Genomic DNA, 13,881 nt, shown 5'->3' with positions numbered 1-13,881 from the left:
AGCTTCTCGCGGAAGAGAAACTGCAACATGACGACATAACCTTGTGTGTGAGAGCATTTTTAATCAGCATCAACCATGTCGTCCGTACCGTTTGCAGATAACTTAACCTGGTCTTTTTGCCCGGTGCCTTCATGTTCACACTGGTCGATCCATCAGTCTGTTAGACAGCAGGAGCGGGAAGCTTCTCCACATCACTGCCTGTGTCAACAAGCTACAATTAACTGATGTGTCAAGCTCTGCCTAACGATGACAGACTACAAGTCATCAGAGATCAGCAGCTCTGAGTCATCAAAACTTAGAGACTTGTAACCACCTTCATCCCAGAGTGAATTGATGTCCGCCATTATTATAAATTCATCAGCATTAGGGCTGGGCGATATGACCTTTTAGTAATATCCTGATATTTTTATGACATGTCACAATATACGATATATATCTCGATATTTACCTTAGCCTTGAATTAATGCTTTGGTGCACACAATCACATCAGTAAGATGATTTTGTGTCTCCATTAAAACATAATTGTTCATACTGCATTAAGATATGCTGATTTTAAACATTCATGCCAAAAGGATGAAATTGTAACAAAGCAAATTGATCAAAACCGTATGTATTGAACAGTTAAAGCAGTGGCAGAAACATGTCATTTTAAAACAAAATAAAGTGCCTTTGCATGATGTAATAAATGCAATGTATGAAAATACGTGCTCTAGGGGGTGACACTTCAAATGATGAACTATTATAAGGCTTTGCTTTATGGATACGTTTTTGAGTTGTCATGTATTTTGAGTTGTGTATTTTTTTTTTAATCGCAGAGTTTAGCGTAGAAATCAGTCTTATAATACAGGCAGAATGTCCTCGTATCGTCTCCAATAAACGGCGTCAGCCAGTTTTTAATTCAGGATTTGATTCCCACTCCTTTCTGTACTTTCTACAGACATTACAAGCTAGATAAATATGCTTGTGTCACACACACAGTGGATGAGGTGAGTAAATGACAGAGGCTGTGAATGTAATCAAATAGAATTAATTATTTTTGCGTGACGTGAAAAACTTTGCAATTTACGTCCCACTCTGTAATCCAGAGCGGGATCAGTGGCGGATTTGGCTGTTCATTGTGACTGTAGGTGGAGTCATGCAGGTGTCCTCTCTGCTCCTCTGACTGGCTGCAGCTGCAGCCGGAGCGACTGAGTGCTTTAGGACGGGGAGAGACTCTCGTTCTGACAATAACTTTACAATATGCGCTTTAAAGTCAGTCGCCAAAACACCAGGAAAGTCTCCAATAACTCCTGTAAAGGTTGCTAGATTTGTCGCTAGTCGCTTTTCACAAAAAAGTCACCAGATTTAGCGAGAAAGTCGCCAAGTTGGCAACAGTGGCTACATGCTGCCTCTCATGACGTAGCACGTAGCTCACGTTATGTACGTAACGAGGTGCTCTTGCTTTAACTCTGTGTGCAAAGCGGTGTAGAGTCGAGGAGGAGGGAGAAAACCCCGCCCACAGCTAAAAACACCTGCGTGACAACAGGATACTCGAATATGACAAATTTAGGCATTTTCTATATCGCACAGGGGACTAGCAACGATATATCGAGTATATTCGATATATCACCCAGCCTTAATCAGCATTACTTTAACTTTAATGGCATAAAAGCAAATGTTTGGTTAAATATGTAGTCGTTTCTGCAAGTTGATTTTCATGTAGTAAAATGAAATTTTCATCTTTCACAAAGGAAACGTGCTTGTAAAAATGAAATTGACTCCTAACTTCTGTAAATGGTTTTTTTTCACCACCTTTTTTTTCCCTTTTTTTTAATCTAGACTTCAGCAAAATGTCAGACTCCGACTCTGACTCTGACAGGGAGAGCAGAAAACGTCGCAAACATTCGGTGAGTGAAAACCAGTATTACCACTTTAATTTTTTTCTTTGCATCTGCTCCTGGTGTTAATGACAGCTTTCCTGTTTTCTTTGTCCACTCAGACAAAAGATAAACTGATCACCTTTCGTCCATCAGGTAAGGAAGATTTAAATCATTCATAGATTTAATAACATACTGAACATAAGCAGATTATGTTAAAGCAGGTTTAACTGATCGTATTATTGAACAGCTGATTGAGGTGGGGATACTGCATGGTTACTTGTACAGCAGGGACCCCCAATCCTGGTCCTCAAGGCCCGGTCTCCAAGTTTTTCTAGTTTCCCTACTGGAACACACAAGACTCAGACAAGCTCTACACACGTCTAATAAACACACATTGATTTGAATCAAGTGTGTTGCAGCTGGGACGGCAAGGCTGGATTATCCAATGGGTATTATGGGCACTGGCCCAGGGGCCACGTAGGGAAAACATCAGCAGTTTGGACATAAAACAAAATGTACATAAAAGCCAAATAGTTTCACCACAAGGTCCAGTGTGTTGCTATTGGTACAACTGGCTGAGAGATGTTAGAAATGTTTCACAGTGTATCATTCACAATTGTCACAATGTTGCGGAAGGGGGCCCCTAGAACACTTTTGGCCCAGGAGCCTGTGCACTTTTAATCCGGCCCTTAGGGGCGCTTGTAAAATCTGTAGGACATTGACCCTGGATTGAGGATCCCTGGAGTACAACATGTGGTAAATAAAGACACGGACACTGTTGCGCCACAAGCCTGCCACAGAGGAAGTTTCATGCAAAATGTGAAAGACCACAGATCTTATTCATAACCATTGCAAAGCCACAAAACAGGACCTGAAACTGCCATATGTCACTTTTCACACAAAGGTTATGATCTATTTAAAAAAAAAACCACTTCTTAACTCAACTTTATTTATAAAACCCTTTAAACCGATCATGACTGAAACAAAGGGCTGTACTTAATTTGTGCTCACAGTCTACTGTGGAGCGTGCATACTGGTTGTATTGGATGTGTTGGTGGGAGACTTTATCATCTGAGCCGTTACCAGCATTTGGGCGTACGTAAACTTTTGGTATCGATCCAGCGCAATGTTTTATGAATGGATCCAGGAGCAGTGAAGTTCTGCAGTGACTTATTCATTTATATTAGATCTGTTTTAAGCAGCGATGCATGGAAAACCTGCAGGATTGTGGCCCTCGAGGACCCGAGCTGGACACCCCTGACCTACATCATATATAATAAAATACATATCAATATAATTTGAAAGTGAAAAACTGCTTTTCTGACACGACTAAATGACCATTTAAAAGTTCCACAGTTTCCAGTCACACAGAAATGAGTTTTCTTGTGCAAATGAACAAATATGTGATGTCTTTGTAAGAGGAGACGAAGACTCAGGAGGTTCAAATGAAATCTCGATTTGAAATGCTGTAATGAGCAAATGGCAGAGCAGAAGTCTGGGAATGGTGTCTGGGAATTTGACTTGACTAATCTGGCATGTTCGTCCTTGAACGATTCAAGTGTGAATTTATCAGCGTGCTGAAGGCCAGACTCACATCTCTGGAGGACTGAAACACATTTTCTTCATCAACGACTCTGTGTTTTGAACCAAGCGTTGCTCGTTTCTGACCAGTTTGAGTCTCTGCTGATGGCAAAACAAACAGAAGATAATACTGTAAAGTGAAATATGAAAGTGACGTGAATCGGGTTGTACAAAGGAAGAGTTCCACAGTTTATGTTTGGAAAGGAGAGAAATAAAACTTATTGAACTCTTATTTGTAAAAGAAAACACTACATTCACAAAAATGTATGATAGTTTTTTTAAATTAATAAATATTTTAACTCTGAGGCTTCATGTTTTGATTTCAGAGGAGATTTTTAAACAATGGGACTCGATACCCTTAGCTACCAGAGTAGAAGCCACGCAGAGGATGAGGATTTGTGCTTTCTGGCTTCCCATTCTTCTGCAGCAGGAGGAATCCTGCACGGCCGACTGGGCCATGGAAATAGGTTTAATCAGCTCAAGGTAAGACCAGTTATTAGCATTAATACCATGAGAAATCTTTTGACTGCTGAAGTCTGTGTTTTTCTGCTTGTAGAAACAGTGAAGAGCTGAAGATGAGGCACCTGCGCAGGATTCAAGTAGTAGAAGAGATTCTCTATCACTTGGAGCAGGGAACTGTAAGTCGATCGCTGAGGGTCTCCACCCAACTAGCTTTTAATGCTGCGACGTGATCGTTTCTGACCACATCAACCTTTGTAGAGGACCGCCAGTGCAGTTACAGCTGTCTATATTTTCTTCCATGTTCAGTGTCTGTATTGATTTTGTGTCGTCTGGTTTTTCCAGATGAGGAAGGATCTTACACGACATGTGATCACCATAAGCAACATGTTTAATCTGGTAAGTCGGCGATCATGAGTGTAAAACAGTGATCCGCACTCAATATACTAAGACAAGAGGAGAGCCGCCACCCCCAAACAAGCCTTCCCACGCTACATATCCTGCTACGTTGCCAAATCCGTAACATTCAGCTTTATAGCAAGGAGTTGTTATCCTAAATATTGCATGGAGTAAGGGCATTCTTATGCAACATTATATGGTGAAAATACAATAATGCCTCCAGAATGTGGTTGTTTCTTTTTCAATATATATACGGAGCTACAGACGGAGCAGCTCTTTGGCGGAGTTCGGCGCAGCTGAAATCAGCCAAAACTGGCAACTCTGACAGGGTCAGTTAGGGTCGTAGGACAGCAAAGTTTCTGCAAGCAGCCTGCAGCTCTTGTTTTTTGAGAGAACTGCACCGTTGAGGATCATAATGACTTGTTTAGATAGGATTTTCAGAAAGCCAGTGGCTGCTTAGATAGTGATAGTGAGCCACATGCGGCTTGCGAGCTGCACAGTGGGAAAAACTGGCTTAAATCATGTTTTCCAGCTGTAAATGTAAACGCTAACATTACAAATAGCCATCACAAGATATAAGAATACTTTATTCACCCCTGGGGGGAAATCCAAGGTTCAAATAAAACCAGGTTTTACAGACAAACGTAGAACCATGACATAGAACACAGGTCCGGGCAGTACTGGATGTAACTAATATGTTGTTTCTTTCCCAGTGAAGGAATTTTAGTTTTTGTTGTTTTCTGGTGGAGACCAGCCAAAATGTGTGATTTGCTTCCCATTACGTGTTTGTTCTTAAAACCGATCAACTAATCAGATAAAATCTGGTTCAATAACATGTATTTTTCATGTTTGTTTTTTTTGTCATATTGGGTCTTTATTTTGTGAAGTTGATGGTTCTTCAGATATGACTGATCAGCTTTATTGCATAATTTTGCATAAGAAGAAGAAACGCATACATTTTCTTGCTGTGTCCCTTTTCATACATGTAGCTGAATAAATGAAATGGTTACAGTAATTCCAGTACCTGCGTGTGACGGTGTGGTGTTTTGTTCCAACAGCGTTCTTCAGAGGTCTTTGAAAACGCGGTGCGGTGGTTGGAGGGGGCAGGAGATCTGGACATACAGAGTCACCTGCGGGAACTGGGCACCTTCATTGCCTGCCGCACAGCCCTGCACCTGATCTTCACCGAGTGTAAGACGCCGTCACACTGCTCTGACTCGGTTCAGTCCCAGACTGTCCCGATGAGGAGGGAAACCTAAATATTTTGGTAGATTTTTCTTCAGGAAGTTGTCATATTTGAGCTGTTTCACAGCATAGAGATATTTTGTGTTTTTCATTCATAAAAGCAAACAAAACGTTAATAAATGAGAGAAATTTGACTTGTTTGTTCTGTGTTCAGATGCCAAGTTTATTCAGGATATGGGTTCCAACATGAAGAGGACGATGAAGGCCTTGTTTGCTCGTCCAGACGACTACCTTATAGAGGTGAGATTCATCATGGTTTCACGCAGACGTGTTGACGTAGTGATTTGCCTGGAGTCTCCACCAGCTGGTCTGATAAAAGTTCAGACACTGTTTTAATTGGATGATTGATCTCAGATGGTGAGTAATTCCTGCAGTTAAATGAGAAGTCACCGGTAGAGCTACATAGTTTGTGTTGCATAGACTGTAAAAGATGGGCAGAGCCTCTGTGACTGGCTGAAGTGAAGCTCATTGGGCGGTTCCTACCGTCACCATCTTGGCAGCGTCATGCCTACCATCTCTACTGGAAAACACAAACATTGGCAAAAAGGTATAGCTGACAGGGCGGCTTTGAGTGTCGTGGTGGATGATTGACAGCTCTGAAACTCCGACCTGCCTGTAGTTGACCCTGCGCTAACGGTAGCTAACCAGCTAACTGACGAAGGCGGGCTGAAGCTAAATCACGCTGTTTACGGCTAAATCACGGCTAAAACCGTGGTTGTGGTCCACCCTCTGCCTTCTTGCAGGATATTAGGCTCTGTCAATCAAAAGGACACACCCCTAATTATGCAGAATATCAAGATTAAATTGGTGATTAACAGGTTAATTTAAAAAAATTTCCTCTCCCACAGTTGTCATGAAGGTAAACCTGAAATATTTAACCTAAATTGTTTTTTTTTTGTTGTTTTTTTCTTTACCAGCCTGAAACGTGTTTTTGGTCTCATTTTTAGATTAAATCTGTTTTTAAGGTTGTATCATTTTCCAGACACTTAATCTTTTGTTGTAAATTAGTACCGTGAAACATTAAAATGTCCTGCCTATAATTTATATCTTTGTTGTTGTGTTAACCGACTAAAAAAGTTATTTTCTTCATTATATATTTTCAAAAATTATTCAGCCCATTAACCAGTGACATCAGCAGAAAAAACCCAAGCCACATTGATCACACCCTACTTTTAAATAACGTGTTCACCGTCAGCCAGAAGGCAGCACTGCACCAAAACTTGCCAAAGTGAAAAAACGAGATGCATAACAAAGATGATTCATTCGTCTTGATGCAGAACAGGTTTGGCTTCTAGGATGTAACATCAACATGTGGAGCTGCGTCAGATCCTGACAGCCTTGCTTTGATTTATATTCCTATCAGAACTTTTTCTGAATTCTTCCACGTCTGACTGGGAGCCATTTTTCCTGTCCAGAGACACATATTGTCTCGCACACACTTCCACTTCCTGTATTTGGTCCGCTTGAAGCCACTATGACTTAGATTTGTAGGTGGACCGTCAAAACAATCCCAATCCCCAAAACGAATCAAACTTTCCAAGCAAACACTCCGATTTGGCTAAAATATAGTTTGTGTAGGTCACAACACTGATATGTCAGCCAGTTAGAGAGACTCGTACGCACTGGTAATACATCTGAAACACTTGTAGATTTTTTTTTTTTAGTCAGATAGAAGCTACTTTATGTTTGGACTGAACGACATTTCCGGCATCTTACGGTGCCGATGATGCTGGAATGAGTCAGTGGCTCCACCTGCGTATTTCATGCCAGTAAACGTTTCAGTTTATCAACCCAGTTAATGAAACATTATGAATTCAAACAATCCCTTTTGGAAGTGTTTTTCAAGTTTTAACAGGTTAGTAATCTCATGAATTTAGTCCTGGATCAGATTTACACTCAGGTCTGCTTGGATATTTTAATTTCACCTGGAACTGTTAAGCTGCTGCTTTATTTTTATAACCAGTGACCAACTTGCCCTTTAATCAGAGTAAATATACATGTTTTCTGTTCATAATTTCCCTTTCACATTATGCACAAGCACATAAAGAACAGCTTTTACTTGTACCTAGAAAAAGCAGTCTGTCAAACCTGAATGCACTTTGAAAGACTAATGTCCAAAAAGATTTAGCTGCTCTTTCCAAAACAAGCAAACCCCTCTTTTATTTATATCTCACACTTGTAGGGCTAACAAATGACAAAGATGTATTTTTAGCCTATAAAAAAAAGAAAAAGACTAATTGGAGTGCTGCTATTTATTATAACTTGCATGTTACTGCGTGTCGACCTCCATGTAACAGCAGGTGGCGCTGTTGTGCGGTGTAGAAAGACTCAATATGAATATTTGCTATGAAACAATTTTATGTTTAAGATTATTTGTATTGATGCTTTATTTGTATTTCTAAGATTGTACCAATAATAATTGGTGACAGCCACAGCTACTGCGTGCACACACACCTCCTAAACTCTGACGTACACTTCTGATGTGATTGTTGATTGCTTATTTTCAGCCTCGATAATTAATCCCTGCTCCTATTTTACACACATATGTGATGCGTCTCACAAAAGCTCAGCAGGAGAAGAAAGGTTAAAGCAACATGCTCATCATTTAGTGCAGATCTGCCTCTGTTCCACAAAGCTACTTTAGTGTGTATAAACACACAATGCAGGCCTGTTTTACCTCTTTAACTACTTCTCTTCCAGACTCTCAGATACATCAGTCATTTCCTGATTTATGAGCTTATCCAATAATTAGAAGGTGTCATGTAGATGTCCATCAAAAATTGGATTTAAATGTCTAGATTTCTCCTCGTTAGCTGAACTGACACCCGTTTATCGGATTCATTGTTTTTCTACATCTGTGCATTAAGAGCTGCGTCTCTCAACATCTTTAAAAAGATGAAAGCGGCACCGTCACAACATGCTGCATAGAAACGCAACACAAAAAGCAAAACCACCATGTTGTGCAGCAAATGGAGCCCAAATGAAACACGTGTCGACTATTTTACAGGCCTTTTAGCAGCCGGTAAATGCTAAAACAGGAAGTGACCAGGAGCGCACTATGAAAGTCATCTGGCTGCCATGACAATGGACACATCCAAATCTGAGACCATTGTCCTCAGCTGGAAACGGGTGGAGTTTCCTAACTGGGTCAGGATTCAGGTCCTGGTCCAGGTGGAGGAGTTGTTCCATCCGTGGTCTTGTTCACGAGTGAGGGAAGGATGTAGCGTGAGATCGCTAGGCGGATCGGCGCGGCGTCTGCAGTATCGCGGACTCTGCACTGGTCTGATGAGGTGAAGAAGGAGAGCCAGAAGGCAAAACCTGATTTACCAGTCGATCTACGTTCCAACCCTGTGCGTAGTGACAGGTTTCAGAAGTGAAATATCTGATTCAGTCATCTGACTTTAATGGTGGTGTGAACCGGCTCAGGTGTGGATTAACTCCAGTCACCTCTAGTCAGCTTCTGTATTTTACTACAGAGAAAAGCAAGTAAATCAGCTGCACCCTTCAGTTCTGAACCCTCTTCTAACACAGGGACTTTCTTCCTTTTCTATTTGGAAAAAATTAAATCTGTTCAGCTAAACTGATCATCATAGACATGAAATATTTTCTGCATTTAAATATCATGTTTGGATTAAACATCAGCTTCATGATTTAATGTCTGAATGAGTTTTCTTCTTATTTTTCTTCATGCAGAAAAGTGAAGCAATGAAGAAAAAAGGAAATGCGAACTTCCAGAAAGAGAAGTACGACGAAGCTGTGAAGTTTTATTCTGATGCCATCAAACACTAGTAAGTATCTACTTATTCATTCTAACCATTAATTGTTTTCACATTTAAATCTGTAAACGATCTGCTGACTGGTCATTGTTTTGGTGCAACTGATCCTTTTTTCATCCCTTTCCAGCCCTGACAACCACATTCTGTATGGAAACAGAGCACTGTGCTATATGCGCTGTGAGAAATATCTGTAAGTATGACTTACTTGTAACGCATGTGTGAATGAGTGATGTAATACTTTTCACATGTTCTGTGAGAAACAGGAACTTCTCTCTTCTTCTTGAGGCCGTAAGAACAAAGAAATTGGTTCTTGTCTAGTAAATTCAGACTCTAGTAGAAGCTTCGCCTGCAGCGCAGTGGGGATCGCTGAGGGGGAGATGTGTTTATGTGCAATGAACAGCTAGTTTAAAAAACTTTGTCTATGATAGGCCGGGATCTCTCTTTAAATGCCATATATGTTCGTACTTTCTGACCACCTAAATCAGCTGTTGATAAAAACTGTCCGTTCAAATCTCGCTTCATCACAGATGCGAGAGCGTCGTCTTTCTGCCTCATGCCCTTTTGCAGAAATTAAGCTGGAATTCAGCTTCTATGATCTGCATGTCTGGAACAAACTCCCAGAAAGTCTGTTTATTTAAATCAAGGTTAAATGTATGTTTCTTTAATGTTATTTCCCTTTTTCCTTGTTTTCTTGTTTTAATTCTGAATTATGCTTCTTATTTTCTAATGTTGTGTCTGTAAATGTTTTTTTCCAAGTATGAATGATCCATTCTAGAATATTTAGCCATTTTTATTGTTTTTATTGATCTTTTAACTTGTCTTCTTGGGCATTATAGCAGCAGAATGATAGTCTGGCTACTGTGGTGTTTTTTTTTCCTAATTGAAATTAAGAAAAATGAGAGCAAAAAATGTTTTGTACAATTTTTTTTATTTTACTCTACAAAAATTTGTATTTTGTCAAAAATCCTGAGAATCGCAATTTTAAACAAGATCGGCACCCAAAAATTATAATCGAGTTGGGACAAAAGCATATCGTCAGAGCCATAGTATTTAGATCAGTATTTAAATTTTTTATTTTATTTATTTATTTATTTTTTAAAAATTTTTTTTAAATATTTTTTAAGTCTACAAAAATGATAGACCATATATGAAAGATGGACGAAACCTTGGCGGTAAAAAGTGAAGCCTATGTGGAAGTGCAAAAAACCGCAGTTCCCCCTTCATCCACTAGGGGCTCCAAAACAGAGCGAATCCCCATAGACTCCCATGTTTAAAAGACCAACTTCACAGCAGAAATAAACATGTTTACAGCCTGGTTCAAAAAATCCATTTTAGGTTTATAGGTCAGGTTTACCTTCATGACAACTGTGGAGGGGAGTGAATTTTTTTTCGAACTCGCCCGTTTAAAAGTAATTTTGTCTCGAAGTTTGGCATATTTAAGGGCGTGTCCTTTTGATTGACAGATACCAATCTCCCACTTAAAGTCAGAAGAACGTAGAACAACCGCGGTTTTTAGCTGATTAATAACGTGACTTGGCTTTAGCCCGCTTACCTCTGTTAGCTGGTTATCTCCTGTTATCTCCAGGTTAGCTTGGTTAGCTCTTAGCTACAAAAATTTCAGTTTGCTCGATGTCAATCATCCACCATGACGCTCACAGCCCCCCTCTCAGCTCCACCTCTTTTCCTATATATGTATTTTCCGGGCATGCCTCTGCCAAGATAGCGAAGGTAGGAACCGCCCACCGAGCTTCAATTCAGCTCTTCAGAAACCGACGGGTGACGTCACGGAGACTATGTCCATCTCTTTATATACAGTCTATGACAAAAATTGATGAATCAAATATCAAAGAATTGTGAGAATAACAATTTAAATCGAATCGGGATGAAAGAATAGTTACTGCCCTGCTGGATGTAGCTGTCTTTTCCTCCAGTTTCTCTTGTTTTGAAATATTTCAAGCAGAATGGGATTATTGATATAATTATTGATATGTTTTCTGTTTGGTTTTGCAGAAAAGCTGTTGGTGATGGAAAACGGGCCATTCTCATAGACCCGCTGTGGGCAAAGGTATCCATCTCTACATATAAAGTGCTTACACCCATCTGTAGCAACAGACCTGCAGTGTTTGTGATGTTCTGTGCAAACCAGCAGCTTTACGACTGATTGCTGACACACGTTTCTAAACTCACTCGCCACTTTATTAGGTATGCGGTGCTGGTCGGATCCTCTTTTACATTCAGAACTGCTTTATTCTTGGTGGCAGAGATTTTCCTCCATGTTGACAAGAAGCATCACACAGTTGCTGCACATCATGATGAGAATCTCCTGTTCCACCACATCCTGAAGCTGCTCTGCTGGACGGAGATCTGGTGACTGTGGAGGCCGTTGGAGGACAGTGAACTCATCGTCATGGCGGAGATGATGTGAGCTTTGTGACATGGTGCATCATCCTGCTGGAAGTTTCCATCAGAAGATGCTACACTGTGCTCAGAAAGGGATGGACATGGTCTGTGGTGGTTAAACCATGTCATGTTGGTAATAAGGGGCCAAAGTAGACCAAGAAAACCTCCCCCACATGTTTGACATCACCTTTAGACTGAAGCTTTGATCCAATCAGGATGGATCCCTGTTGTCATGAGGTTTCCAACAGATTCTGATCCTACCATGTGAATGTGGAGCAGAAATGTAGACTCGTCAGACCAGAAACGTTTCTCCATCTTCTGTTGTCCAGTTCTGGTGAGAGTGTGTGACGTGGAGTCATCGTTGGACGTGTTGTGTATGAGATGCAACTCTGCATATCCTGGTTGGAACCAGTGGTTGTTTGACTTCCTGTTGCCTTTCCATCATTCCCGACCAGTCTGCCCATCCTCCTCTGGTACCGACAAGACATTTAGGTTCACACCAGGAAAGTGTGGGGGGGGGGGACTTGGTCTGATTGGGAAGAGATTTTCTAAAACTTTTGTACCTTCCATTGGTTGGTTTGTGGCAGTTTTCACTGGACTCAGGCGGACCGAACAGCCTGGACAACATCACATAGATAAACTGCTGTACGCTACGGGGAAATACTCCCATAAAAACACAGTTTGGCTGGTAAAAATTAAAATTGTTTTATTGTCCTTGTTTATTTATTGTCCTTGTTTTAATATATTTTATTTATGTGGACATGTGGGCGTATCCAAAGGCGTCGCCTTTAGTGTGAAGCCCTGCAGGAGTATTTCCACACCATGTGCTTACTGGGAGGAAAATTCTTGCTTCATGCACAACCGGTAAAATATTTTCCTGCTGCGGGTTCTGTGATTCAGGATCAGGAACCAGAGATGGTGGATGAGATGTGGTTTAAGCAGCATAAACCGCCTGCAGGGAGGTGGTCTGGTGGTTCAGTGTGATATTATACAAGTTAAAAAATAAACCTTAAGCTCAAGTTCTGCTTAAAATAAAGCTTCAAATATATTTTGAAAAAATATATTTAAAATAAATGAAAACGGACAAAAAAAAATACATTACATGAATATAGACACAAATAGAGGAAACTGTGATAAAGGGAAAGGTGGAGATGTATTTAGAGTGGGTGTGTTAATGTGTGGTTTGGTTTGTGGGTTTTATGTTGACTGGTCAGGCTGGGTTCAGATTCCAGTAGGAGATTTTAACCTGTTGGGTTTGATCCTCATGAAAGATTCGCATGTTTGCGTTGTTGGGCTGGGGAAAAATAAAAAAAGGCCTGTGCATAAATCTGGTCTCTGGGATCCATAGTTTACTTCTGTGTGCAGAACTTATGTTTTCTGTTCACATGCTGTGGGTTTGTTTCTCCTCCGACACAATAATCTGCGTCACTTCCTCCTTGACACTTTACTGCGGTTGGCAGACGTCCCTTTCTGTTTTGTTGCTGATTATTCTGTTTGCAAGCGATCCCAGACCAGAGTTTGTTTCCTCTGCGTCGGCATGCGGTTGTGTTCACGCTACGCTCCCTTGGAGCGGCCTGCGGTCCGTTTAAAGTGGATCAAACAGCAGCAGTGTGAACATGCTCTTAGTCTAACAGCCATTCCATGACAAGGTCACACATTTTGATTTATTCCTCATTCTGATGCTCCGTTTCAAGCATCATGACTACGTGCCTTTAAGTATCGAGTCGCGTCATTGGCTGATTAAATATTTGTGTTAAGCAACTAAGCAGGTGTTCCTAATAAAGTGGCCTTTGAGTGTGTGTGTGTGTGTTAAATGCTTTTATTTTGAAATTTGATGCCATTCTTACTGTCTCATCAGCAATCAGTAGCTCCATGTTTTGCAGCTAATCCCTCCTGGTTTGTTTGCAGGGTCACTACCGTTACTGCGAGGCCTTGTTCTGCCTCGGAGAGGTCCAGTTAGCTTTTAACGCCAACTCCAACGCCAAGCTGCTGTGTAAAGATGACCAGGAAGGACTCAAAGTCCTGGAACAGCAAAACCAAAAATTTATTAGTTATTTATCAAGCAAAAAAGGTGAATATTTTTATTTTTTTATTATTATGTAAAACGATGAATTGCAGTAAATTTGTAAACGCATCATTTTCTAACACCACATACATACAGC

At 40.6% G+C, this 13,881-nt stretch overlaps 1 protein-coding gene across 3 annotated transcripts in view; it reads left to right on the top strand.

Annotated features, from left to right (window-relative positions):
- Nucleotides 1-13,881, top strand: part of ttc3 (tetratricopeptide repeat domain 3) — a 49,816-nt gene that overhangs the window by 7,932 nt on the left and 28,003 nt on the right. For all 3 annotated transcript variants that reach the window (XM_079247812.1, XM_079247811.1, XM_079247813.1), the window contains exons 2-12: nucleotides 1,819-1,886; nucleotides 1,979-2,012; nucleotides 3,767-3,923; nucleotides 3,997-4,078; nucleotides 4,245-4,298; nucleotides 5,357-5,489; nucleotides 5,698-5,783; nucleotides 9,237-9,331; nucleotides 9,447-9,509; nucleotides 11,330-11,384; nucleotides 13,628-13,790. In XM_079247812.1, coding sequence (XP_079103938.1) covers nucleotides 1,830-1,886; nucleotides 1,979-2,012; nucleotides 3,767-3,923; nucleotides 3,997-4,078; nucleotides 4,245-4,298; nucleotides 5,357-5,489; nucleotides 5,698-5,783; nucleotides 9,237-9,331; nucleotides 9,447-9,509; nucleotides 11,330-11,384; nucleotides 13,628-13,790 — 979 coding nt within the window. In that variant the 5' untranslated portion in view covers nucleotides 1,819-1,829. The remainder of the gene's footprint in view (nucleotides 1-1,818; nucleotides 1,887-1,978; nucleotides 2,013-3,766; nucleotides 3,924-3,996; nucleotides 4,079-4,244; nucleotides 4,299-5,356; nucleotides 5,490-5,697; nucleotides 5,784-9,236; nucleotides 9,332-9,446; nucleotides 9,510-11,329; nucleotides 11,385-13,627; nucleotides 13,791-13,881) is intronic.

Source organism: Telmatherina bonti (genome assembly GCF_933228915.1).
Source record: "Telmatherina bonti genome assembly, chromosome: 10".
Taxonomy (NCBI): Eukaryota; Metazoa; Chordata; class Actinopteri; order Atheriniformes; family Telmatherinidae; genus Telmatherina; species Telmatherina bonti.
Note: the sequence above shows the minus strand (reverse complement) of the source record. Positions and strands in the feature narration are given on the sequence as shown.